Source organism: Centruroides sculpturatus, unplaced genomic scaffold, assembly GCF_000671375.1.
Source record: "Centruroides sculpturatus isolate CEXI.00-Female unplaced genomic scaffold, Cexi_2.0 scaffold169, whole genome shotgun sequence".
NCBI classification, from domain to species: domain Eukaryota; kingdom Metazoa; phylum Arthropoda; class Arachnida; order Scorpiones; family Buthidae; genus Centruroides; species Centruroides sculpturatus.
Genome location: NW_019384492.1, coordinates 181,942 through 209,653, shown reverse-complemented (window position 1 = coordinate 209,653; position 27,712 = coordinate 181,942). Strand labels below are relative to the sequence as shown.

The 27,712-nt window shown below is 30.8% G+C and overlaps 2 protein-coding genes across 3 annotated transcripts in view; both read left to right on the top strand.

The window, feature by feature from the left end:
• LOC111621819 (pyroglutamyl-peptidase 1-like) overlaps positions 1–2,375 on the top strand; it is a 23,714-nt gene extending 21,339 nt beyond the window's left edge. Inside the window, exons 5-6 of one of the 2 annotated variants that reach the window (XM_023364071.1) lie at positions 1,727–1,993; positions 2,036–2,375. In XM_023364071.1, the coding sequence (XP_023219839.1) occupies positions 1,727–1,898 (172 nt within the window). In that variant the 3' untranslated portion in view covers positions 1,899–1,993; positions 2,036–2,375. Of the gene's footprint in view, positions 1–1,726; positions 1,995–2,035 lie in introns of both variants that reach the window. The other variant, XM_023364072.1, reaches the window with a different exon arrangement.
• A 6,128-nt stretch (positions 2,376–8,503) lies between these two features.
• Positions 8,504–27,712, top strand: part of LOC111621818 (30S ribosomal protein S11-like) — a 75,953-nt gene continuing 56,744 nt past the window's right edge. Inside the window, exon 1 of the mRNA XM_023364070.1 lies at positions 8,504–8,859. Within this exon, the coding sequence (XP_023219838.1) occupies positions 8,669–8,859 (191 nt within the window). The 5' untranslated portion in view covers positions 8,504–8,668. The remainder of the gene's footprint in view (positions 8,860–27,712) is intronic.

Below are 27,712 nucleotides of genomic sequence, written 5' to 3'. Positions count from 1 at the left end.
CGATTTCTTTGAAATTTTGACACAACGCTGCATTCGAATACGCACATCTTTTTATATAATATACGTGTCAAAATTTCCCCCTACTGAAGGGAGATGGTTAGGATTAATTAAAGCTTTCCGTAAAGAACTCTGCTTCTATTGATACTATTTTAAATGCGGATTTTTGCGTTTTTGATTGCGTTTTAATAGGGTACGTCAACAGAATGTACACTAAGAAGAAATTTTTCGAAAAATTCCCCCCCCCACGGGGGAAGTGTTATACATTTACAATAGATACATTTTGAGCCACAACAACGCATGGCGGGGTCTGCTAGTACAGTAATAAACACAGAAACCAACTGCTTGCATCACAGATGATGGTCTCTGTTGCATCTATACACAGCTGTGCATGTTGAATCATGTTTAAGAACACCCAGCAGAACATAATGACATTGATGGCTGTGATTGTGTGACTGGTGTTGTCTTTCAGTTTCTGTGTTGTGTGTGAATTTGCAAAATATAGGACACCAATGTTCACTCAACTGATGTGATTCACTCATTTCACACAATATACTAGTGCTAGACTTGAACTGAACTGGGACTTTGTTTTCATTCTCTATCTTATATTTATTCTATGAAAATTAAAAATAGTGATTGACTTTTTGAAGAAACATAATCAACATTACAATTTTTAGGACTTAGGTTTTGCAAATTCTGATAATGTGCCATGCCAGTTGGAATACTTCCTCAGTCATTTAGTCATCTGTTAACTTGTCATCTTTCATAAGTTTGTGTACTAACAACTGTTACACATGCACTCAAATGTGTATATTAGTAATAATCAATCAACTTTGTAGTCTGTTGATGCAAATTTGTCTGTTTTTGAAAGACAGTGTAATAAACAACATATCCCAGATATTTTTATAATTGAAAGAAGCAGTACACCTTGTATAACTCCAGCAATATATTTAATCAATCAAAAATGTTTTCAACTTACTTCTGTAAGCCTTTTTCAGTTGGAACACCTAACTTAAAAGAAAAAAGAACAAAAAGAATATTCAAAAACATATTAAGCACAACAGAAATAATTTAAATTAAAAAGAATGGGAAGCACATTCTAAATAAAGCATAATCTGATGATTTTTGGAATTAGACACAATGACAAGGATCTACCTAGCTACACCAACTCCTAGGGTGTTTATACTATTTCAATTGAGGACTAATGCATATGTGAGCACTACCAGACACAAACTAACACAAAGAACTAAGGAAAACAAATATGCCATTGAAAAAACCTCAGCACCATGGTCTTAGCAACTTATACCTCCTAGCAGGTTGTACAGATAAAATAGGATGAGGCTAAGATCATTAGGCCTACCAGGTTTTAAGTTTTTGTCTTTAGTTACATGATGTTTCAAACAAAACTGACATTCAAATAATAACATCCAAAAGGCATCCAAAGCTTTTTAAATTGAAAGGTTCAAATTAACTTTTTTCTTTGTTTGTTAACACATTTAAATGTACAATACATATGCTTGGTAATATTATAATACTATATTTTTTAATAAATATGGAATTATTAATAAATGTTTAGAAACAAAATCGATTTGCTGTTTATTTAATAATAAAAGAATATTTTCAATTTTTAAAAATTTCATAAATTTTATTTAATGTGTAAATATGCATTAAATTTAAATGAATTTAAGATTTAATCTTGCTCTATTTATTATTTTTATTTATATTTCAGGTATTTATGTGAATTTATATATTACACTTCACTAAATGTAAGTCCTGCCACAGCATTTATTCATGTTCCTCCAGTGGATCAACCTTTTTCGGTTGAACAACTAGCACAAGGAATTAAAGTAGCAATATCTTCAATGATAAAGCAATTGAATTTACTTCCAGTATACAAATGAAATATAAACCTGCCATAGTAATTAGGATTGTACTCATTTTTCTGTACATTACGCTGCTATTTATATTATATACATAAAAAAAATATATATATATATATAAAATACATGTTGGAAGCATATACCAAAGTAAATTATTNTATATATTCTTTTTTAGAATCAAATATATTTTTAAATTTAAGGCATTTAAAATATTGATGGAGAAAATGATGTAAAAAATGTATGCTAAATTAGATTCAGCTTTTTATTCTTAAGAATTATATCCTTGAAACAGATTGTATTAAAATTCTATGCTAAATCTGATCTTTTTATTTAAAAATATTTTCGTGGATTTATAAAAATTTGTAAACTTAAAAATTTTTCTTCTTATTGTGATACATTTTACAATAATACTTAAGAATGGTCCAATGCTTTGTACAAAATCTTGTAATAAATGTATCTGAATAAAAGTTAAATTTTATTAATCCTTATAACCATTTATTTTTGTAAAAAATATTTTTAATCATATTTTGCAATAATAGTTTTAATAAGTATTTTATTATAAAATTCAATTATATTGAAAACATAATAGGAATTAAGTTAATTAATGGAAGTTACTTAATTACTTAACATTAATGAAAATTCTAAATTATTCTAAAATTCAAAACTAAGAAAAGATGAATCTATAAGTGTTGTAACTAATGTGATATATATATTTCAGCTGCATTATTTGAAACAAACTTCAAATGCCAAATTCTGTATAAAAATTGTCAGAATATCTTGAAAAATAAATTCCTTTTATATGTTGCTGGTTTTGAGTTTATTTGATCTGAGTAAAATTGAATAAAGATTAAAATTTTCAGTCAGTAGTTATCAAAAACAGTAATCTATATACTGTATTATAAAATGACAAAAAGCTTAATTTTGTGGGTAGGGATAGGTTTTATAAAAAAATTGTAAGTGCTAATAATCAGTAAAATCGTCATTAAGTCTGACTCTACTGGAGATACAAGGGGGTAGAGATAAAGGAGATTTCCTTTATCTTTCAACCCCCTTGACCTTTAACCCAATAATATGTACTCAATCCAATATGGTTACCTTTTATTGCTCAACATAAAGTACACTGAACGATATTCTATCTTGTCCCATACAGCATAGCCTTGGTGACATTGGCAGAGTTGCTGTAATTCTCATTCTAATATTCTTGGCAATAGCAGAACATAAACATTGTCTTTAATGAATCCTCACATTAAAAAGTTCATGGGGTTAGATCTGGCAAGCAAGGAGGCTAATTATCAATTATAGATTCATGAACAAGACAATATTGAATTAGGGGGCCCATGTGCAGTGCTGACTAGACATTTTTCTGGGGAAAATTGTTTTTGTGGGAAGTTTCTTATAAAAGATTGGTTTTAGGGCTCCAGAAATTGCTCTTTTTGTCCCTAGGATAATACACCACTGCCATCAGGTTGCATATAGCAGCTAAGACATTAGACAAAGCTGTCTGGCTGTGTAAAGTCATGTTCTATGATGTTTTCAGAGAAAAAGAATAATCCAAACAGCTTGCCATATATCATTACATAGAACATATTTTAACTTGGTGATAAAAATTTTTGAGTTTTTCTCTTATGAGCTCCACAAATGATCATCCTATATTCTTTTGTTTGTAAGCAATATGTCAATCAGAAAGATTATTTGTAATCAACCCTGTATGTATATTTGAACTAATTATGAGAGCTGAAAATGTAAATGATATGCTAAGCACCTTTTTCTTTATAAATAAACTAGCTTACCCGTCGCGCATTGCTGCGATCTCAGAAGAAAGGAAATTCAAGCAAACTCGTTATGATAAAATTCAATTTACATTTTATCATTTTTATTGAAACTTATTATTATTATTATTCATTTTCATCGGGGAAACATTTCAAAATGTCGTTTCAATTCTATTTATTTATCGGAGTGTTTGTGGATACACGATGTTTTTTGTTTTTTCGTCTAGTGCGTACACGAATAAATCAGGTTTTCCGACGCGTCAGCCGGCCACATATAGTTGTCCATGCGAGAAGCACGGATTCTCCAAATTTAGCTCATACACTTGCAGCGATTGTCAGAAGTGCGATATTCCCCATTTTTATATATATATTTTTTAATCCTTTATAATTTTAATTATTTAATTGCTCCTTCCTCTCTTCCTTGGCATGTTGTGAAATTTCTGATAGTTGGATAATAAACAGTTTTATTGTAATTTGTCTTTTTAAATTATTTTGAGTCGATATTAAAATTTGGAAAAGGGGGATCCCTAGATCGGTAAAATACGCGAATTTCTTCCTATAACTTCGGTTGTTGTTCGGGGTACGGTTAAAGTTTTAACGAAGTTCGAGCGAATACATAATTAGCAAAAAAATTTAAAATAAAGTGATTAAAAAAAATTATTACAAATATCGTAAATAACAGTTCACAAATGCAGAGATATTTTTTGAAGGGGGGAAATGGTCTTCACAATTTCAAATCGATCGAACACACACTGCTCGAATGCTCGTGTAAACGCGCGCCATCTATCGTAGGATAAATGCCAGAAACCTTCGCGGGAGTGTATTAAAAAACTTCCCAAAGCTTCATGGCAATCGGATAAACGGTGTGGTAATGCATGAAGGACATACAGACAAACATTCATTTTTATATACAGTAATTAAAAAAAAAATAAATGTTTTTAAAATAAAATATAACAGATAGTACCACCAAATATTGCCGGAAAAATTAAGCAACTCGTTATTGGATTATTTTTTTAAATGGAAACGCTGCATTGCATATGAGAAAAACGTAAGAAATTAATTATGATAACAAACTGTTAGAATTGTAAAATGCTTATTTTTGTGACATTATTAACAAGATATAGTGACAAATGCAATTATATGATAAAATTTTCACAATTTTAAGTTATAAAGCCAATAATCTAATGATACTCATGTGATCGCTTGCCAAATTTTCGATGGTCCAAGAACTATTTCTTCGATCGCTTCATTTATTATATAGAAAACATTTTTTGTTGAACACTCAGCAAAAAATTTTGAAGTTTCCTCTAATATTTCAAGCTATATTATTTTTCAATTAAAATACAGTAATTGATTTTGATAATTGCGTAACCAAATCGCATAAAAGAATAAAAATAAACAGACATTTTTTCCAGAACTATTTTGTGTTAGAGAACTAAAGAAAAAGAAATGTTGTCATTTGAAGCATTTTCTATTCGGATGGAAACGTTTAGTTTGGAGTGTAATAAAACTCATGGTTTAACCATCGCTAAGAGTTTTATGTTATACATGTAATTGTTAGTTTTTTTTTATGCAGGGACACTAGGCAGTAGCCTAGGGCGCAAAAATTTAGAGGTCCACAATCAACACCAGTTAAAGGGCACTTATCGCGCCAAATGCTCTTAAGCGGTCCTGGCTGTACGAGATAACGAATGGTCGTCTTTGTTTCTGATTGAGACACAGTTATAAAAACACTTGAAGACACTGAACGACAAACACGAAGAAAAGGAACGGGCTCTATGCATCGATTGTTGTATGTAAGTTTTGTTATTTTAGAAGTTGTTCTGTTATGCCCTAAACAATTTCAGTTGTGTGAAAAGTATGTTTAACAAAGAGAAGAGAAACTTATAATTTGTACGATGAATGGAAATAAAATAAATAAAAAATTTTTTTTGTGATGAATGATAAAATAGCTGCTGTATGTTTATATACCTTAGTGTTTTTACCAAAAGTAACCTGGAACGCCAATTACCTGCAATAAACAAATCAAACTACATTTTACAGTATAATTTCATAACAGTAAATTAATCAATTTTATAGAAGAATAAAAATGTGGTGGTAGATCATAGTTACTTTGTACCCAGGAACATGCTGCCCTTATGGGCGGAAGGAGCAACTTAACCTGGGCTCTGAGGAAATATAATCCCTAAACAGCGTTTTTGTTTTCTTCTTTTACTTTGACATAATAATTTAATTTGTTGTAGAATTCCCAAAATGTACAGTGGAACCCCGGTTAACGAAAGTAATCCGTTCCACGAGTCCGTTCGTTAACCGAAGCAATTTTCCTGTAGAAATTAATGCAAATACAATTAATCCGTTCTAGCCGTCAGTATTTTTGTAATTTTATTTGTAAAATAGGTTTTCTTTGATGAAAATATAAGAAAACGTAGTATCTATTATTACAGCAACAAATATGAAAACTTTATTTAATAAAGTAACACTGCACATACCTTTGTTTCTACGGAGCTTAATGCTTGGAAGAGGGATCCCCTCCATAAAAATATCGGGTAGCACTGCAACGGGAGTTTCTTCGAGTCGAGGTCTCTTTTGATAAGGAACAAGAAAGTGGTCTAAAGTTGATTATCTTACTCTCTTAATCAAAATTTTTCTGAAATGTGCTAGCACAGTGTCCGTTCATTAAATTAATGACCCTATTAGCCACAACTTTGTTAGGATGGTGCTTCTCGATAAATTCCTGCACATCATTCCATTTTCTGCAAATTTCCTTGATCTCAGCACTGGTGATTTCTTCCCTAGCCTCTTACTCTGACGAATGCTCTTCTTGTAAGACTTTCATCTGTTCTTCCTGCATGGCTCCAGTTGTTGCAGCTCTGTCACCTACAATCGCTTCTGTAACGAACCCATCGAAGCGAACCCATCTCGTCCGCTCTGGGGCTACGACTGATCAGCTTGCACTATCGTAGGACCAGCGATACGCCACTCCTCAGTGCAGGGAGAAAATACTGTAGATAAGCCACTTCCAACACCTCAAATATGTGAACGTTCTAATAAACGATTTTCACTGTAAAATACTTGTCATCTTTGTCTCCTCCGCCACCACCAACGTACAAATGGACCCTAGACCATCACCGACAAACGATTAACTGATTCCCCCTAAAAGTCGGCAAGCTTACAAATTTGACACAAAAAGCCGTTAAGTTCGTTATCCGAGACAAAATTTTTGCAAAATAAAAGTTCGTTAACCGATTTGGTCGTTAAGCAGGACGTTCGTTAACCGTGGTTCCACTGTATTTTATTGTAGACCTCGGTTACATTCTAGGCGACCTTGCTCTTAAAAGCCGATTACATCCCACTCACTATATGTTGGCCACTCACATATATAGGTTCACTATATATGTTTCATATAACAAAGTCATTTCCATCCTAAATAGATGCATTAATATGATGATAATCTTGGTTTTTATTCAATACTTAAATACATTACTTCTCTATTTAGTCCACTTTATCGATGATAAGAAAGCACTTCCTGGTCTGAAAACCATACGTAGACTGTATTGAAGATTCATGAGAATCATTTCTCATGGAACCTGAGGTAAAATAAGGTTCTATTACCCTCTGATATTTTATCTCAGGTTCATTAACAAATTAAATTATATTAATTAAAGTAAAGGAAGTGAATGAAAAAATATTGTGTAGGGACTGCTACTTCCTTATGACCCAGGGCAATTTTCTTTTTTGCTCCCGTATGTGCGTCCCTGCACTTGCTCTTTATCTCATAGATTGGTTAGTGAATTTTACCGGTTAGAATGATATATATCGACTGTTAGGCTAGGCCTCCACTTGTGATTTCTAGTCGCGGCGAGTAATAAATCGCTGCCGCAGAAAATGTACAAGATACACACCACGATAGATAAATTGTTCAATTAGAATAGTTTTCCAATGGATGTCATTGAAATTACTTGTGTGATTGCTCTTTTGATTCGGGCAAGAAGTAAACGGCAGAAGCATCGTTATTGGGTACATCCAATAACAAATCAAAGGTTATTGAAAGGGCAGTTTTACAAGTTATTTGAAAATTTATGTGAGCACTCTGCAAAGTTTTCCAGTATTACCGAATGACAAAAAATAGTTTTGCACTGTTAGTGGTGTTTTAAATAGACCCTTTTATAATAGTTAGTCAAAGTTATTACTAAAAATTTATTCCTAGCAGAAAATTCTGCCGGCTGAGTCTCAAGACGACGTCTTAAGACTCAGACTAGAGACCAGAACAAGACTGTAGACTGCTTCAAAACTGCGACTAGATTATCGCAAGTGGGTGCATGTTCATGCTTGTCTGTGTTATTCATTGGGTAGAACGACAGTCGCAATTTTTTAAATCGCTGCGATTGTTTAGTTACAAATGTATGCATATATATATTCTTGTGTCTACGGGTATTCTCAAGAATAATACCTATCTAGGACATTTTTTAAGCGACGTAAACACTCCATACATATCAGCAATATCTTGCGTGAAACTTAATTAATGTACGAATGAAAGTACCTATTTCTGATCTACCATTCTATCACTGCAAATAACGGGAGAGAAAAGATTCTTTTCTTAAGTCATTCGCAATTAGTCAAATTTATTACTAAAAATTTATTCCCATTGAAAAAAAAAAAAAACACGACACGCACTTATCGAAAGTAATAATTTCAGCAAATTCAAATATATATATACGAAATAATTTCATACATTAAAATTATATAACACCTTTAATCATTTACGTTAAAAAATATTATCATTATAAATAATTAATATTTAAAGCAAAGTAAGGAAAATTTTTTCGCCGCGATATATTGGCTATATTTTGCACTCCTGCCTCAAACGGCAATTTTTGTTTCTTCATCACTAATGCTATAATACTGCTGCATTACAGTCAAATATGGTTGTTTAGTTGTTATATTTAAAGATTATATTACAGCTTCGTCACCGAAAAGGAAAAGAAAAAAATAAAAAAAAGAGTAACCGTATTAAGATCGGCCATGCTTTTAGCCAGGAGAACTCTATTCGAATGTATCGATCGCATTATAAATTTGAGACTGATGCAATGTATACATACGTCATCTATTTGCAAGAAAAGAGAAGACAGGAAAGCCATGATGGCCTCTATGCCGAAAAGAGATGAAGGCGTACAAGGAGAGAAGTCATTCGATATCGATTCGCCAATGTTAAGGTGGGTATTTGCTTAATTTACTCGATCGAGTTGGAAAAATTCGAAGTAAAGTCAAAGTATTTATCGATAATAAACTAAACATTTCGTAATATAGAAAATTTTTTTTACGTTTGAAGTATTTTAAAGCAATAAAATGACTTATTTTTATTTCATATTTATTTAATTGAAATTAAATGTCAAAATTTTTATTAGTGGATTAAATGTGTTTGTGAAATTATAATGAAATCTTTGTATGTAAAGTGTGCTTTTTATAAAATATTAAAAAAAAAAAAGATATGTATACTATAATTTATATATATACAGAAATTTAAAAATTTATAATTACTTAATATATTTTTAAACTTTCATAAAACTAGTAAAATGGATTGGAGTATAGAAAACTTTGAAATATATAGTTGTCTGTATTTGGCACTATTCTTGATAAATTTTGCAATACAGTACATTAACATTTAATATGTTATAGTTTTGGTAAAGTTTTAGCTTGCAAGAAATTATTTGTTTCAGTAAGTAAAAGAAACTGTTTCTTATTCTTGTAAAAATGTGTAAAAATTAGTTAAATTCTTGCTGTTTGAAACAATAAGGATTATGCTGAGTTTAAGAATGCAGAGACTATGTCCATGAACTTTTTTTTTTTTTTTAACTATTTCCACCCTGTGGGCACTAAGTGGACCTCTTTTTGCAAGCCCATTATGGGTTTGGCCAGGCTGCCAGGTGGTGAGGGATGGGGCCCAACATATCCAAACAGACCATCCCCCAAAAAATTCCTGGGGATTTTTCAACCCATTTAGATTCGAACCCGGGTCCCCCAGAGCGGTAGGCTGCTACCTTGACCACTCTGCCATCTGGCTGCTATGTCCATGAACTAGATAACTATGTCTATTTGAAAAAATATTCAAATGGGGCTGCCAGGTGGTGAGGGACGGGGCCCAACATATCCAAACAGACCATCCCCCAAAAAATTCCTGGGGATTTTTCAACCCATTTAGATTCGAACCCGGGTCCCCAGAGCGGTAGGCTGCTACCTTGACCACTCTGCCATCTGGCTGCTATGTCCATGAACTAGATAACTATGTCTATTTGAAAAAATATTCTATAAATGTACACGGTTATAATTTCTTGATTCAAATTTTTATTTATGTCATATTTTGAAAAAAGAAGATTGATAAGGTTACATTTATTGAGAAAATAAAATGTTAAACACCTTAAATAGTTATTTGGGTTGTATTAATATGTACAGTATGATAATATAGAATCTGCGCATTCAATTTTCTGTGGATTTTTACACGATGAAATTATATATTAACTGATGCTTTATGAAACTGTTTTTATCATCTCATATTATGTTGCATAACATGCTATATTATTATTATAATTATAATTTACATCTATTTTAAATATTCTTGTTGTATATTAAAAAAAATGTAAACATTATAACATATAACTAAAACATCATTTGTATGCAATTATTATTATTACTACAATTTCCCTATTGATCAGTGTAGCTTGTATCCTGTCAGAGCTCAATTAAACTATGAACTAATATATTCAAACATCCTCATCCATGTATTTATTTAGCATCCAAATGTTATAACAGTTTTAACTGATTTTCAAAAACAACTCTAAATATACATATACACAAAGTATATTCAGTATATTATATTTGTTTAGGAATTAATAGAATTAGTTTTTAGGTTATATTTTCAAAAAAGAAAGATTGTCAAACCAGTCTCTATTTTCTTTTTATTTTAAAAATTTGTCGTCATAGACTAGTGATGAGCATTCTTTTCTGGATGTGATCTGCAAATTAACTCGTGCTTTTGGTGGACGGTATGCATTTTTTTTTTGTGGAATTGCAGGCTTTAAGCCTACTGAGTACATCTCATAATTGCCAGTACACTAAGTACTAAAACAATATTTTCTAATGATATGCAAATTATTAATACAGGCGTATAGTTTATTTTCATTTTTTCACTAGTCAAGTTTAATTTGAATGTTTTTCATCATGAAAAATCAACTTAATGATGTCTCGTGGCACAAAGCAGAGAACAGGAAATAAAATTGTTGCCAAAGTTTCAAGGGCTGCTTATTAGGACCTTGCAGATGATGATGCTACTAGACAATTGAAGTTCAGGAAAAAGAAAATGAAAGTATTAATTGATATTGTAAGAAATAACATGCTAATGTAAACAAAGGTATAGTGTTCCTTTGTCAGTTTGTTTGCTTTTCTGATTTAGATGATTCTATTTTTTATTTTATCTATACTACTATATAAAGAGACAATGTATTTTTTTGTTTGTTCCAATTAACTGCAAAAACCACTGAACCAATCATTACTAAATTTTAACTGTAGTGTCTTTATGATCCCCAGAATGTTTGATTAGTGGAGAACATAATGTTCTCCACTAATCAAACATTCAGATTTTTTATTAATTAAATAAAACTAATCAAACTACAGATTTTTTATTAATTAAATAAAACTGCAACGGATTTCTGTCTAGTCTATTTGTCTCTCTATTCACTAGATGGCAATACATGAATTAGTACTTTGTCAAGGCATTATCTATAAGAAAAGTGTATTATTGAAGTGTACTTTTATATTTGAAGAACTGACATTAAATTATAATTAGTTAATTAGCAAAATCTTTGAGGAATTAAAAAGTGACATCATTATGCTAGATGGCAGTACGTGTACATATGGCAAGTTTTTGAATTGTGTTCGTGATTCATTAGGCCTACCTATTTTTGCATGAGTTTTATTTATTTGTGTGAGCAAAGATTATGCCTACTCAAAAACGACAAATCTTTGGCCAAAAAACTCTGAAGTGCTTTTATTTATGACACACTTAGATTATTCATCATATTCATCATCAGCTAATATTGGGTCTATAGATAAAGTATTTGGGTATTGCAGTGCTCTGAAGTGGAAGAATGAATCACATGATTTGCTACTCTTCTGGCAAAGTTAAACTGGGTGTTGTACTTGTCCCTGAACTTTTTCTATCACTATTAAATGGGACTCATCCTGACACTAAATATTTTTTTAAAGCACAATAGGGCCTTCCAAATGACAAGTTTTAGTGCCACTGAAATACTTGAAAGAAATTTCATGCCAACATTCAAAATTGAAGGACAGATATATTATTTAATAGCATACCATTAATCCCAACAAACTACCTATTCAAATGTAAATGCCTACAATTTCCAGTCAGTCTATGCTTTGGCAGTGACCATTAACAAGTCTCAGGGCCAAAGCCTGAGAGTTATGGGACTTGACTTGGGATGCAGTTGCTTTTCACATTGCCAACTCTGTTGTGTGCTCACGGTAGTGCAAATCTGTTTGTGTTCCTGATGATAAAACACAAAATGTTATATATTGGGAGGTTATTCAATAAGTTTTTCTAGAAAATATTCCACACCTTTAATAGGAATACAGTGGTGCCTTCTATAATATACGCCTCAAATAACGGACGCTGCAAACAACAGACTTTCTGTTTGGCCGTTACGTGACTCGAGCAACGGACTGGCTGCGAACAACAGACTTTCCGTTCGGCAGTTATGTGAGGTGAACAACAAACTTTCTGTGAACAAGTGCGAATGATATTTCCACTCTTGCCATTTCCAATGACAATCTGCTACAGTATTTTCATAATATATTAGTGTTATTAGAATATATTATTAGTATATATGAAGTACAGAGCTTCTGTTGGGATTCGGCTTGCTCCCTTGTTTATTACGTGTGCAGGGTATTTACATTTATTCAAGTATTTTGCAAATCATGGTTTCTAAAAAAACAGAAAAGTGATTTCAATTGAAACAATGCAAGAAATCATCAGAAGGAGTGAAAGTTGACAACAGCTTCCTTGTTGAATGGGAGAGGTTCAGGAGTTTACCAACACTCATTATCCAAACAGAGCTGAGGCCACCAGGATCAATGATCTCTACAATGACACCCTTGCTTGTCATTTCCGACAGGTGTTGAAGAAGAGAGAGAAACAGATCATCTTGGACATGTTTTTCAAGAAGCCAGCAGGCAAAAAGCAAAGGATGGAACAAGAGGAGTTGACCCTGCAAGCTCCGGTAGTCTCTCCTGAATCTGACTCCGATTAAAAAACAATAAAAAGAGACCTGCTGCAATGTGTACAAAGTCTGTATCTGTATGAATGTGCGAAGAAAGTGTTCCTCCACCTCCTCCTCACAACATCTGACTACCTGGCATAATTGGTGACTGCTCCATTTTCATTTTTTTAATGGTACAGTATAGTTATTTTATGCTGTGGAACGAATTATGTTTTAACATATATTTCTATGGGAAAATGCATTTCGTATAACGGACTTTTCACTTAACAGATGTGCACCTGGAATGGATTAAGTAAGTTATACGAGGCACCACTGTATAATGAATCTGTAACACAATTTTCTGCAGATATACTTTTTACGCAAGTAATTATAATTTCACCAAATAAATATCTCCCATCAACGTAGCATAGTATAAAATAAAATACACCAAATAATTGCAATGTAGACAGAGAAAATGTTAAAATTTTACAAAGAGAAAAAAATACATATAGTAGGAAATTTAAAGAAAGTGTAGAAATCCTCAAAAGTAAGAATAATAATGAAAATCTTAGCATCAAAATAAATGAAAACTGGCTTTAAATATTATAAAATGCTAAAAATAAGTATATATGTAATGATTGTGTCAATAATTTAATGAAATATACATATAAATTTGTAAATGCATGACTAAATGTAAAAATATTAAAATTTCATTTATGCCGAATATGAATAAATCTACTAATTAAAACTTGTACAATTAAGTTAAAACATTTTATAGGTATTGTAAGCAAAAATCTTTTATTAAAAAACAGTTTTTTAAATATTTTAAGAAATGAGATAAATTTTAGAGATTATTAGTCTCCAAGTTTGTAAATGGGTTTGAGATTAAAATGCTGATAACTTGTTGAGCTGCAAGATGAGAAAATTATCATTTAAGAACCCAAACTTTTATAAGTATTTTAGCATTTTAAAGGAAAGAGCCACACTGTTATATATTTTTGAAAAATGTATAACACCTAAATGGAAAAAAGTACATTCTTTGTTAAATACTTGTTATTTTAAATGTTATATTGCAAATCATTAGATCCTTCGATTGTAGCTGACAGAAGAGGGGCAAAGACCTGAAATGTGACTTGGCAAATGAGAAAAGAGAATTAAACAGATGTAAAGAAAGCATTGTATCATTTATATTACATTTCATTGTGAGAAATAATCAAATAAAATAAAAATAAATTAATTAAAAGAAAACAGGTATTTGAAAACACAAATTTATTAGAATTTGAATGGAAAATTGTTGTCATTACTAAAGTTAAATAAATCCTCATTAATATACCAAATAACACTTAAGGCTAATTTTAATCTATAAAGGTTTAGACAAACAATTCTGTTATTACAATTATTTGTTATTTTTAGTTTATTGTGAAATAAATATATAAATAAAATTTAAGACAAAACAAGAGTACAGACTATGAATAAATATACTGTATCTATATTTTCAAAAATATATTTTTTTGGAATTCATATTATTATTCTTTTTCAAATAAATTTGTATAGTATTACAGTGATTTCTTGTATCAGTTTGATGACAGAGTAAAAAGGATATGAAAAATATTGTATTTGTCCAAATATATATTTATTTTAAATAAAAATATATATAGTTTTTCATTTATATCAATAAAATTGATAATTAAGAAATAAATATTTAATTTAATAAATAAGACAATACAATAAATTAATATGTAATAAGTAAATGTGTTTATTGTTTGATAGTAAAGTGGGATTCTAAAAAAATTATGGAATAAATGAGATTATGTGACACACACTATTATGGTTATTTGTTCTTTTACAAGTTAGTTATAAATTAGATAAAAATGAAATACATGATGTATGAAAAAATCTTATTAAGTTGAAGTTTAAGGGGTAGAAAAGAGAAACCGACTTCTAGTTAGTTTAGAATTAGTAAGTTTAATACCTGATTTTGTCAAATTTTTCTGTGGCTGTAAATTTCTAGTTATCAAGTCATTTCTCAAGAATCTGTTCACAGAACGATCACAAAATTGTATACAGTTTATGGCACTTTTTGCATTGAGATTGATCTGTATAAATACTGATCAATCTCAATGCAAAGGGACTGGACTGATGACAACGAATAAGAAAAGTTTCTCATTTTCAGATCTTGAGTGGATACTGATGTATTTGTTGTGTGCAATATTTGGCTCTCCTTTTAATTTTTATAGTATGGTATAAAATAAAAATTTTTTGTCCTCCCAAAATTTTGCTAGTACAAAAATATTGTGGAATATGTCCCCTCTGTCCTGTATGCACCAATGAAGATTGCAAACCAAAAGGGTGGAGAGTACACAGGAAAATTGATTTGAGTTAAAAAGTATTGACAATTTCAGTTTTATGAATATTATATGGAAGACCTTTATATACTGTGCCCAGGACCTACAGAAAGCTTCAAGTTAATGTATATTGAGTTAGTGAGGTTTTACTGTATTAATAATTACAATATTATTATAACTTTGTGTTGATACCTATGCTGTAGGAATTCCTGCAGAAACAATGTTCTATACTGCAGAGCTGTTTGCAATTTTCGTGATCTCCAACATTTACAAAGACACAACCACATACAGACTATAATATATAGCCTACAGACTCACTTAATGCACTACAGGCGATTAATAGCTGTAGGATAACAAACCACTCGACACTCAACAGTATACAACACCTACTAGAATGTCTCAAACATGCAGGAAATATAATAGCCTTCTATTAGCTGTCCTGATATACAGGACTTCAAAGAAATGAAACTGCAGACAAACTTGCAAAACAAGAAAACAGAAACCAAGCTGGAACTTTCAGACCCTACTATAATGACCTATACAGCCATATCAATAAGTACATATACTGTACAACAAATTTGAATTATTGTTATTATTATTTTGTTAAATTGAATTATTGAATATGTATTTACTATAAAATATTAATATTTTTTGTACCTGTTGATTGTTTAATATTTTAATTAAATGTACATGTGCAATTACTATTAATAATCTTTAAACTTTGTTAAATTTCAATAGGCATTGAATTAAAGTTAATAATGTGTATAATTAAGTAATATGTTTCCTAATCTAAAGTTTTCATTTTTAAATATCGTTTAATGTTAAAAAAACTATTGTAATTAACATGTTATTAGCAATTTTTATGTCAAAAGAGTTAAGGAAATTAATTTCGTAAAGTTATACCCAAGTGCGATTGCTTGGACATAAAAATGTTTTACGATATCAATCACATTAGTGCAGGGGTGGGCAAGCAAGAGTTCAGTGGGAGCTGAAATGTAGGTTTTGCAAAATGCATGGGAGCTGCAGTTCTGTACATTTTTATTCTGTACCTCAGTTCTGTACTGTGATTTTATTATATAATAGAAATATAATATAAAACAAATATTGAATTTTTTTAATAAATATATTTTCACATAATTGTGGAAATAAAATTGTAAAAAAAATAATAATAAGCAGAAATTAACACTTTCAGCAAGAGCCACATGTAACTCAAAAAGAGCTGCATTTGCCCATGTCTGCATTAGTGTATGATCTAAATGTCTAATGACTTGATTGGCTTACATTGTATTTAAGCTAATAATAGTTAGATTCTGTTTAGTAAATGTTTTAAAAATAAAAGATATATAGTGATAAGAAATATAAAATTACGTTAGTAATTCTTTCGAGACAAAGAAAAATGAATTATTGATACTTTGTATATTTACAAGGAGAATAACACCACATCCCGAGTGTGTCACTATCGAATTGAGTGGACGGTTCTTTCAAATGCACAACAGCATACCTTTATATTTCTATAATGGCTAAGGAAAAATTAATTTCCAATTTGTTAAGGCACTAATGTATACTGAGAAATTTTGTTTTACATTAATAAATTTTATGTAAATAAATTGATTTGCTCTTTTATTTTTCCTATTTATTTGTAATTTAAAAGCAATTTTTATAGCAATATTTTGCTGGATACAACTAGTTATTTCATAATAAAAATATCATACATTGATTTTCTAAGATATACATAATTTTTCGAAAATTCTTTTTCTTAAAATTATCAATTACTGGATTCATTTAGACCAGTGTTCCGCAACCGGTGTACCGCAGCACACCAGTGTGCCGTCACAAGGTGAAAGGTGTGACTTGAACTTTTACATATTCTATTAATTTCAAGTTTTATTTATATATTTTTATCGCAATTGTTGTGTTTCGTATGCTTGTATTTCATTCACTGATGAAATAAAATGATGTTAAAGCAATAAACACATATGTCATCCCAGTACTTACTTATTCTTTTGGAGTTATACATTGGGCTCACACAGATCTTGAGCAACTCCAAATGAAAACAACAACAACGCTTACTAAGCGTAAACAACGTCATCTTAAATCTGCCATAGAAAGATTAACCCTTCCACGTAAAGATGGCGGACGTGGTCTGATTGATATAGTAAACCTTCACTACAAGAGCACTGCGCGAGTTTTTCTACAAAAGCAAGAAACATCACAGTTACATAAAGCAATAAGTCTAGCAGACTTAAATAAAATCATTATTAAACTTACATTTGCATCATATGGACAAGACAGAATATATAAAATTCATAGACACTTAATTAAGCAATCGTGGGTTCAAACAACACTCTATGGCAGACATCCCTATGACCTACCTAGCCCAGGATTTTGTTGACAAAACTGTGTCAAATAGCTGGTTAGCTCGGGGATGCTTCTTTCGCGAGACGGAAGGATTTATGATTGCCATACAGGATCAGGTCGTAAATACTAAAAACTACACAAAACACACACTGAAAGATATAACACTCACAAATGACACTTTCAGAAAATGTCACATCATGCCAAAAACTATGTAACACATCACTTATGGTTGCAAACTCTTGGTACAGACATAATTTACATCGACATAATCAAGTAGCAAATACATCAAGAGCTTGCAAAGAAACACAAATTATTAGACATTTACGAACCATACTACAAATACATTCAACAGACAGTATTGGAAAACAACACGCACAAACTGCACTACGACAGTCATAATCACAGATAAAACAATTAACCACAACAGACCAGACATCACACTCATTGACAAACACAATAAAATCACATACATTATAGACATATCCGTTCCAAACACTCACAACGTACAAAACACATGAAGTGAAAAAATCAGCAAGTACACGGAACTTGCACAGGAAATAAGGCATCTGTGGAGGATGGATAGGGTGCTTATTGTACCTGTCGTTCTCTCCTGTACAGGTGTGATACCACACACACTACACAAAAGCCTGGGAACATTACAATTGAGTAGAAATACATACATCACACTACAGAAGGCCACTATATTGAATACATGTCATATTGTTAGGAAATTCCTGAATACAGACACACAATGACACGCTTATTTAATTTTTGTCTTTTTTTTGAAGTTACTATGCCTTGACTCTGGTCTGGCATAGTACACAGCCATCGGTGTCCACCTAGTGTAACTCACAAAACTCAACATAATTGAGTTTTGTGGTTTATGGCATTACGAAATTTTATTAATAGTATCATATCATACGTTATTGAGAGGAATAACATTTTGGTGTGCCGTGTTGAGTCATGTCTAGTCATAGGTGTGCCGCGAGTAAAAAAAGGTTGCGGAACACTGATTTAGATGAATCCAGTAATTAATTTTTAATTAATCTACAAATCTATATCTATATATATATATAAAAATGGACATGTATGTCCCTATATTTCACTTTTTCGCCAAAGCTACACATCGCACGTGAATGGTGTTTGTATGTGGTAGTAGCCCCAAGTCTCCATTCGTGCATAGGGGTAGACTGAAAATTCCCGGACGGAGTGTATATTATTTGTTGGGATCGGGTGTCGGTTCCGACTGAGTGGGCCGTTTCTGGCATGATATACTATACTCAAGCGATATACTATCATGCCAGAAACGGCCCACCCAGTCGGAACCGACACCTGATCCCAACAAATAATATACACTCCAAATTTTCAGTCGACCTGAAGAGCGAACAGATCACTCGAAAACGTTTGTCAAGCGATATACTATATATATGCGTAGGGCACTGGTCACAGGTTCCAGATAGTGTAACGTTGATAAATATATTGGACTTGAACTCAAAAGTCATTAATATAAACACAATTTTTATTTTGAATAATATTTAAAGTACATTTTGTTGGTTTGTAAAAAAATTTTTTTATTATAATATTTTACTTCAATTTTGTTTTTTTGTAGGAATATTTGAGGCCCCTTGGAACTCTAGGTTCTAAGCTATGTAAGCTCTTGCTTACATAGCTTATAAAAACAGCCATGGTGGTGATAATGTCAAAGCTTGTGTTTGAACACAGAGCTCATTTGTTTTTATAATACTACATAAAATGATGTTTCTCGCTAGCAATAATTGTTCTCCTTCCATAAAATTTCTCAATAAACAGCTACAAGCAGCATATATCATTATAGCGATCAGTAATAGATGATTAATTTTAGGTTGACTAGTTACAAGCGACCCAGATAAAATAGCCATTTTGTAAAAATGCAGCGCCCTCTATAGTTCATGAAAAACGCGAATAGTTAATGATCGTTTCCTAGACATTGTCGTAACGGAATTAATATTTAATTTTAAAGTACTCACTAATTTTTTTTGTTGGAAAAAAGTGAATGATTTTACATTGGAGTACACCTGCCTTGAAAACGAACCATTTAATGTAGAAAGTAACAGTACTGCGAAATCATTTTGAAAACTTTACAAATTTTTATTTAACTTCAAAACTTCTTGTTATGGTTATGAATTAATAAAAACATTGCCCATACTGGCACTATAAGTAAATCGTAAAGTTTATAAGAATAAATTCTTGAAAATATAGAGTAATTGATCGCACTGCCTCTAGTGGAGAGAAAGAGAACTGAACGTTATTGTTTTTGTTGGTTTTTTTTTCGAAAGAAGTACAGTACTAATTAAAAGTAAGAGTCGAGGCCGGAATCTATTTTGCATTGTATATCAACTAGAAGCAAAAATTTTGTAACTTCGGAAGGGTTATTTCTGTATATGGGATATTGATTATATTAGATTTTGATAAAGGTCAAGGGGTAGGGAAATAGGTGGGTCATATTTCACTTAGAATCACACTTAATGAAACTTTTGCTCATTATTGACATTTATAATTTTTTAAAACACATCTCTACCTTCAAAATTAAACATTCTGCTTTTTTTTATAACAAATAAATGTTTTAAATAAAATCTCAAATAATATTTTAACTTTGAATATTATGTTAGTGTTTTTGTAAACTTAACCTAAATGTGTGTTTTAATTAATAGCCCATATTTCGACAAAATTATTTCTTTTTAAGCGCTCGTTTTTTAAATTTTATATCTTATGATTAAAAATTATCGCTAAATAAATAAACCCGTTCGATTGCCTGGAAAGTCGAGCGAGGTTCTTGCCAATTTTTTTTTTCTTGGAATATTGCTTTTTTTTAGTTTTATGGTTTGAAATAGTTCAGTCAAAGATTCCAGGCTACAAATTCCAAAATTTTTTTTTTTTACCATTAGTGATTACTCAATCACGGAGAAATTATCGTGTAATTAGCTTACAATAAATACTTAGTTTTACTTTCCCGCCTGTTATACAATATATACTAGGAATTGTAAATTTACCGACTTTTTCATTTAACCGTAATTCGGTAAATAAAAATTAAAATACCAGATTACCGGTGAATTTTTTCTTGAAAAATAAAATTAAGGTAATAAAAAATATAAGTCATTATGATTTTCATTTCACATTTTTATTTCAAAGATATCAAATATAAAAATTAAAGTGTTATTCTAAACAAACTATAATAATAAATATNTGTCTTTATGATCCCCAGAATGTTTGATTAGTGGAGAACATAATGTTCTCCACTAATCAAACATTCAGATTTTTTATTAATTAAATAAAACTAATCAAACTACAGATTTTTTATTAATTAAATAAAACTGCAACGGATTTCTGTCTAGTCTATTTGTCTCTCTATTCACTAGATGGCAATACATGAATTAGTACTTTGTCAAGGCATTATCTATAAGAAAAGTGTATTATTGAAGTGTACTCTTATATTTGAAGAACTGACATTAAATTATAATTAGTTAATTAGCAAAATCTTTGAGGAATTAAAAAGTGACATCATTATGCTAGATGGCAGTACGTGTACATATGGCAAGTTTTTGAATTGTGTTCGTGATTCATTAGGCCTACCTATTTTTGCATGAGTTTTATTTATTTGTGTGAGCAAAGATTATGCCTACTCAAAAACGACAAATCTTTGGCCAAAAAACTCTGAAGTGCTTTTATTTATGACACACTTAGATTATTCATCATATTCATCATCAGCTAATATTGGGTCTATAGATAAAGTATTTGGGTATTGCAGTGCTCTGAAGTGGAAGAATGAATCACATGATTTGCTACTCTTCTGGCAAAGTTAAACTGGGTGTTGTACTTGTCCCTGAACTTTTTCTATCACTATTAAATGGGACTCATCCTGACACTAAATATTTTTTTAAAGCACAATAGGGCCTTCCAAATGACAAGTTTTAGTGCCACTGAAATACTTGAAAGAAATTTCATGCCAACATTCAAAATTGAAGGACAGATATATTATTTAATAGCATACCATTAATCCCAACAAACTACCTATTCAAATGTAAATGCCTACAATTTCCAGTCAGTCTATGCTTTGGCAGTGACCATTAACAAGTCTCAGGGCCAAAGCCTGAGAGTTATGGGACTTGACTTGGGATGCAGTTGCTTTTCACATTGCCAACTCTGTTGTGTGCTCACGGTAGTGCAAATCTGTTTGTGTTCCTGATGATAAAACACAAAATGTTATATATTGGGAGGTTATTCAATAAGTTTTTCTAGAAAATATTCCACACCTTTAATAGGAATACAGTGGTGCCTTCTATAATATACGCCTCAAATAACGGACGCTGCAAACAACAGACTTTCTGTTTGGCCGTTACGTGACTCGAGCAACGGACTGGCTGCGAACAACAGACTTTCCGTTCGGCAGTTATGTGAGGTGAACAACAAACTTTCTGTGAACAAGTGCGAATGATATTTCCACTCTTGCCATTTCCAATGACAATCTGCTACAGTATTTTCATAATATATTAGTGTTATTAGAATATATTATTAGTATATATGAAGTACAGAGCTTCTGTTGGGATTCGGCTTGCTCCCTTGTTTATTACGTGTGCAGGGTATTTACATTTATTCAAGTATTTTGCAAATCATGGTTTCTAAAAAAACAGAAAAGTGATTTCAATTGAAACAATGCAAGAAATCATCAGAAGGAGTGAAAGTTGACAACAGCTTCCTTGTTGAATGGGAGAGGTTCAGGAGTTTACCAACACTCATTATCCAAACAGAGCTGAGGCCACCAGGATCAATGATCTCTACAATGACACCCTTGCTTGTCATTTCCGACAGGTGTTGAAGAAGAGAGAGAAACAGATCATCTTGGACATGTTTTTCAAGAAGCCAGCAGGCAAAAAGCAAAGGATGGAACAAGAGGAGTTGACCCTGCAAGCTCCGGTAGTCTCTCCTGAATCTGACTCCGATTAAAAAACAATAAAAAGAGACCTGCTGCAATGTGTACAAAGTCTGTATCTGTATGAATGTGCGAAGAAAGTGTTCCTCCACCTCCTCCTCACAACATCTGACTACCTGGCATAATTGGTGACTGCTCCATTTTCATTTTTTTAATGGTACAGTATAGTTATTTTATGCTGTGGAACGAATTATGTTTTAACATATATTTCTATGGGAAAATGCATTTCGTATAACGGACTTTTCACTTAACAGATGTGCACCTGGAATGGATTAAGTAAGTTATACGAGGCACCACTGTATAATGAATCTGTAACACAATTTTCTGCAGATATACTTTTTACGCAAGTAATTATAATTTCACCAAATAAATATCTCCCATCAACGTAGCATAGTATAAAATAAAATACACCAAATAATTGCAATGTAGACAGAGAAAATGTTAAAATTTTACAAAGAGAAAAAAATACATATAGTAGGAAATTTAAAGAAAGTGTAGAAATCCTCAAAAGTAAGAATAATAATGAAAATCTTAGCATCAAAATAAATGAAAACTGGCTTTAAATATTATAAAATGCTAAAAATAAGTATATATGTAATGATTGTGTCAATAATTTAATGAAATATACATATAAATTTGTAAATGCATGACTAAATGTAAAAATATTAAAATTTCATTTATGCCGAATATGAATAAATCTACTAATTAAAACTTGTACAATTAAGTTAAAACATTTTATAGGTATTGTAAGCAAAAATCTTTTATTAAAAAACAGTTTTTTAAATATTTTAAGAAATGAGATAAATTTTAGAGATTATTAGTCTCCAAGTTTGTAAATGGGTTTGAGATTAAAATGCTGATAACTTGTTGAGCTGCAAGATGAGAAAATTATCATTTAAGAACCCAAACTTTTATAAGTATTTTAGCATTTTAAAGGAAAGAGCCACACTGTTATATATTTTTGAAAAATGTATAACACCTAAATGGAAAAAAGTACATTCTTTGTTAAATACTTGTTATTTTAAATGTTATATTGCAAATCATTAGATCCTTCGATTGTAGCTGACAGAAGAGGGGCAAAGACCTGAAATGTGACTTGGCAAATGAGAAAAGAGAATTAAACAGATGTAAAGAAAGCATTGTATCATTTATATTACATTTCATTGTGAGAAATAATCAAATAAAATAAAAATAAATTAATTAAAAGAAAACAGGTATTTGAAAACACAAATTTATTAGAATTTGAATGGAAAATTGTTGTCATTACTAAAGTTAAATAAATCCTCATTAATATACCAAATAACACTTAAGGCTAATTTTAATCTATAAAGGTTTAGACAAACAATTCTGTTATTACAATTATTTGTTATTTTTAGTTTATTGTGAAATAAATATATAAATAAAATTTAAGACAAAACAAGAGTACAGACTATGAATAAATATACTGTATCTATATTTTCAAAAATATATTTTTTTGGAATTCATATTATTATTCTTTTTCAAATAAATTTGTATAGTATTACAGTGATTTCTTGTATCAGTTTGATGACAGAGTAAAAAGGATATGAAAAATATTGTATTTGTCCAAATATATATTTATTTTAAATAAAAATATATATAGTTTTTCATTTATATCAATAAAATTGATAATTAAGAAATAAATATTTAATTTAATAAATAAGACAATACAATAAATTAATATGTAATAAGTAAATGTGTTTATTGTTTGATAGTAAAGTGGGATTCTAAAAAAATTATGGAATAAATGAGATTATGTGACACACACTATTATGGTTATTTGTTCTTTTACAAGTTAGTTATAAATTAGATAAAAATGAAATACATGATGTATGAAAAAATCTTATTAAGTTGAAGTTTAAGGGGTAGAAAAGAGAAACCGACTTCTAGTTAGTTTAGAATTAGTAAGTTTAATACCTGATTTTGTCAAATTTTTCTGTGGCTGTAAATTTCTAGTTATCAAGTCATTTCTCAAGAATCTGTTCACAGAACGATCACAAAATTGTATACAGTTTATGGCACTTTTTGCATTGAGATTGATCTGTATAAATACTGATCAATCTCAATGCAAAGGGACTGGACTGATGACAACGAATAAGAAAAGTTTCTCATTTTCAGATCTTGAGTGGATACTGATGTATTTGTTGTGTGCAATATTTGGCTCTCCTTTTAATTTTTATAGTATGGTATAAAATAAAAATTTTTTGTCCTCCCAAAATTTTGCTAGTACAAAAATATTGTGGAATATGTCCCCTCTGTCCTGTATGCACCAATGAAGATTGCAAACCAAAAGGGTGGAGAGTACACAGGAAAATTGATTTGAGTTAAAAAGTATTGACAATTTCAGTTTTATGAATATTATATGGAAGACCTTTATATACTGTGCCCAGGACCTACAGAAAGCTTCAAGTTAATGTATATTGAGTTAGTGAGGTTTTACTGTATTAATAATTACAATATTATTATAACTTTGTGTTGATACCTATGCTGTAGGAATTCCTGCAGAAACAATGTTCTATACTGCAGAGCTGTTTGCAATTTTCGTGATCTCCAACATTTACAAAGACACAACCACATACAGACTATAATATATAGCCTACAGACTCACTTAATGCACTACAGGCGATTAATAGCTGTAGGATAACAAACCACTCGACACTCAACAGTATACAACACCTACTAGAATGTCTCAAACATGCAGGAAATATAATAGCCTTCTATTAGCTGTCCTGATATACAGGACTTCAAAGAAATGAAACTGCAGACAAACTTGCAAAACAAGAAAACAGAAACCAAGCTGGAACTTTCAGACCCTACTATAATGACCTATACAGCCATATCAATAAGTACATATACTGTACAACAAATTTGAATTATTGTTATTATTATTTTGTTAAATTGAATTATTGAATATGTATTTACTATAAAATATTAATATTTTTTGTACCTGTTGATTGTTTAATATTTTAATTAAATGTACATGTGCAATTACTATTAATAATCTTTAAACTTTGTTAAATTTCAATAGGCATTGAATTAAAGTTAATAATGTGTATAATTAAGTAATATGTTTCCTAATCTAAAGTTTTCATTTTTAAATATCGTTTAATGTTAAAAAAACTATTGTAATTAACATGTTATTAGCAATTTTTATGTCAAAAGAGTTAAGGAAATTAATTTCGTAAAGTTATACCCAAGTGCGATTGCTTGGACATAAAAATGTTTTACGATATCAATCACATTAGTGCAGGGGTGGGCAAGCAAGAGTTCAGTGGGAGCTGAAATGTAGGTTTTGCAAAATGCATGGGAGCTGCAGTTCTGTACATTTTTATTCTGTACCTCAGTTCTGTACTGTGATTTTATTATATAATAGAAATATAATATAAAACAAATATTGAATTTTTTTAATAAATATATTTTCACATAATTGTGGAAATAAAATTGTAAAAAAAATAATAATAAGCAGAAATTAACACTTTCAGCAAGAGCCACATGTAACTCAAAAAGAGCTGCATTTGCCCATGTCTGCATTAGTGTATGATCTAAATGTCTAATGACTTGATTGGCTTACATTGTATTTAAGCTAATAATAGTTAGATTCTGTTTAGTAAATGTTTTAAAAATAAAAGATATATAGTGATAAGAAATATAAAATTACGTTAGTAATTCTTTCGAGACAAAGAAAAATGAATTATTGATACTTTGTATATTTACAAGGAGAATAACACCACATCCCGAGTGTGTCACTATCGAATTGAGTGGACGGTTCTTTCAAATGCACAACAGCATACCTTTATATTTCTATAATGGCTAAGGAAAAATTAATTTCCAATTTGTTAAGGCACTAATGTATACTGAGAAATTTTGTTTTACATTAATAAATTTTATGTAAATAAATTGATTTGCTCTTTTATTTTTCCTATTTATTTGTAATTTAAAAGCAATTTTTATAGCAATATTTTGCTGGATACAACTAGTTATTTCATAATAAAAATATCATACATTGATTTTCTAAGATATACATAATTTTTCGAAAATTCTTTTTCTTAAAATTATCAATTACTGGATTCATTTAGACCAGTGTTCCGCAACCGGTGTACCGCAGCACACCAGTGTGCCGTCACAAGGTGAAAGGTGTGACTTGAACTTTTACATATTCTATTAATTTCAAGTTTTATTTATATATTTTTATCGCAATTGTTGTGTTTCGTATGCTTGTATTTCATTCACTGATGAAATAAAATGATGTTAAAGCAATAAACACATATGTCATCCCAGTACTTACTTATTCTTTTGGAGTTATACATTGGGCTCACACAGATCTTGAGCAACTCCAAATGAAAACAACAACAACGCTTACTAAGCGTAAACAACGTCATCTTAAATCTGCCATAGAAAGATTAACCCTTCCACGTAAAGATGGCGGACGTGGTCTGATTGATATAGTAAACCTTCACTACAAGAGCACTGCGCGAGTTTTTCTACAAAAGCAAGAAACATCACAGTTACATAAAGCAATAAGTCTAGCAGACTCAAATAAAATCACCATTAAACTTACATTTGCATCATATGGACAAGACAGAACATATAAAATGCATAGACACTTAAGCAATCGTGAGTTCAAAACACACTCTACGGCAGACAACCCTATGACCTAGCCCAGAATTTTGTTGACAAAACTGCGTTAAATAGCTGGTTAGCTTGGGGATGCCTCTTTCGGGAGATGGAAGAATTTATGATTGCCATACAGGATCAGGTCATAAATACTAAAAACTACACAAAACACATACTGAAAGATATAACACTCACAAATGAGACTTGCAGAAAATGTCACATCATGCCAGAAACTATGCAACACATCACTTATGGTTGCAAACTCTTGGTACAGACATAATTTACATTGACATAATCAAGTAGCAAATACATCAAGAGCTTGCAAAAAAACACAAATCATTAGACATCCACGAACCATACTACAAATACGTTCAACACAGTAGCGTAGCGTAGTGGGGGCGGCAGGGGCGGCACTTTTTAGGGGGCGGCAAAATTTCACAATAAATAATAATAATATCTTGTAAGAATTTGAACCATTTTATTTCATATTTTCGTC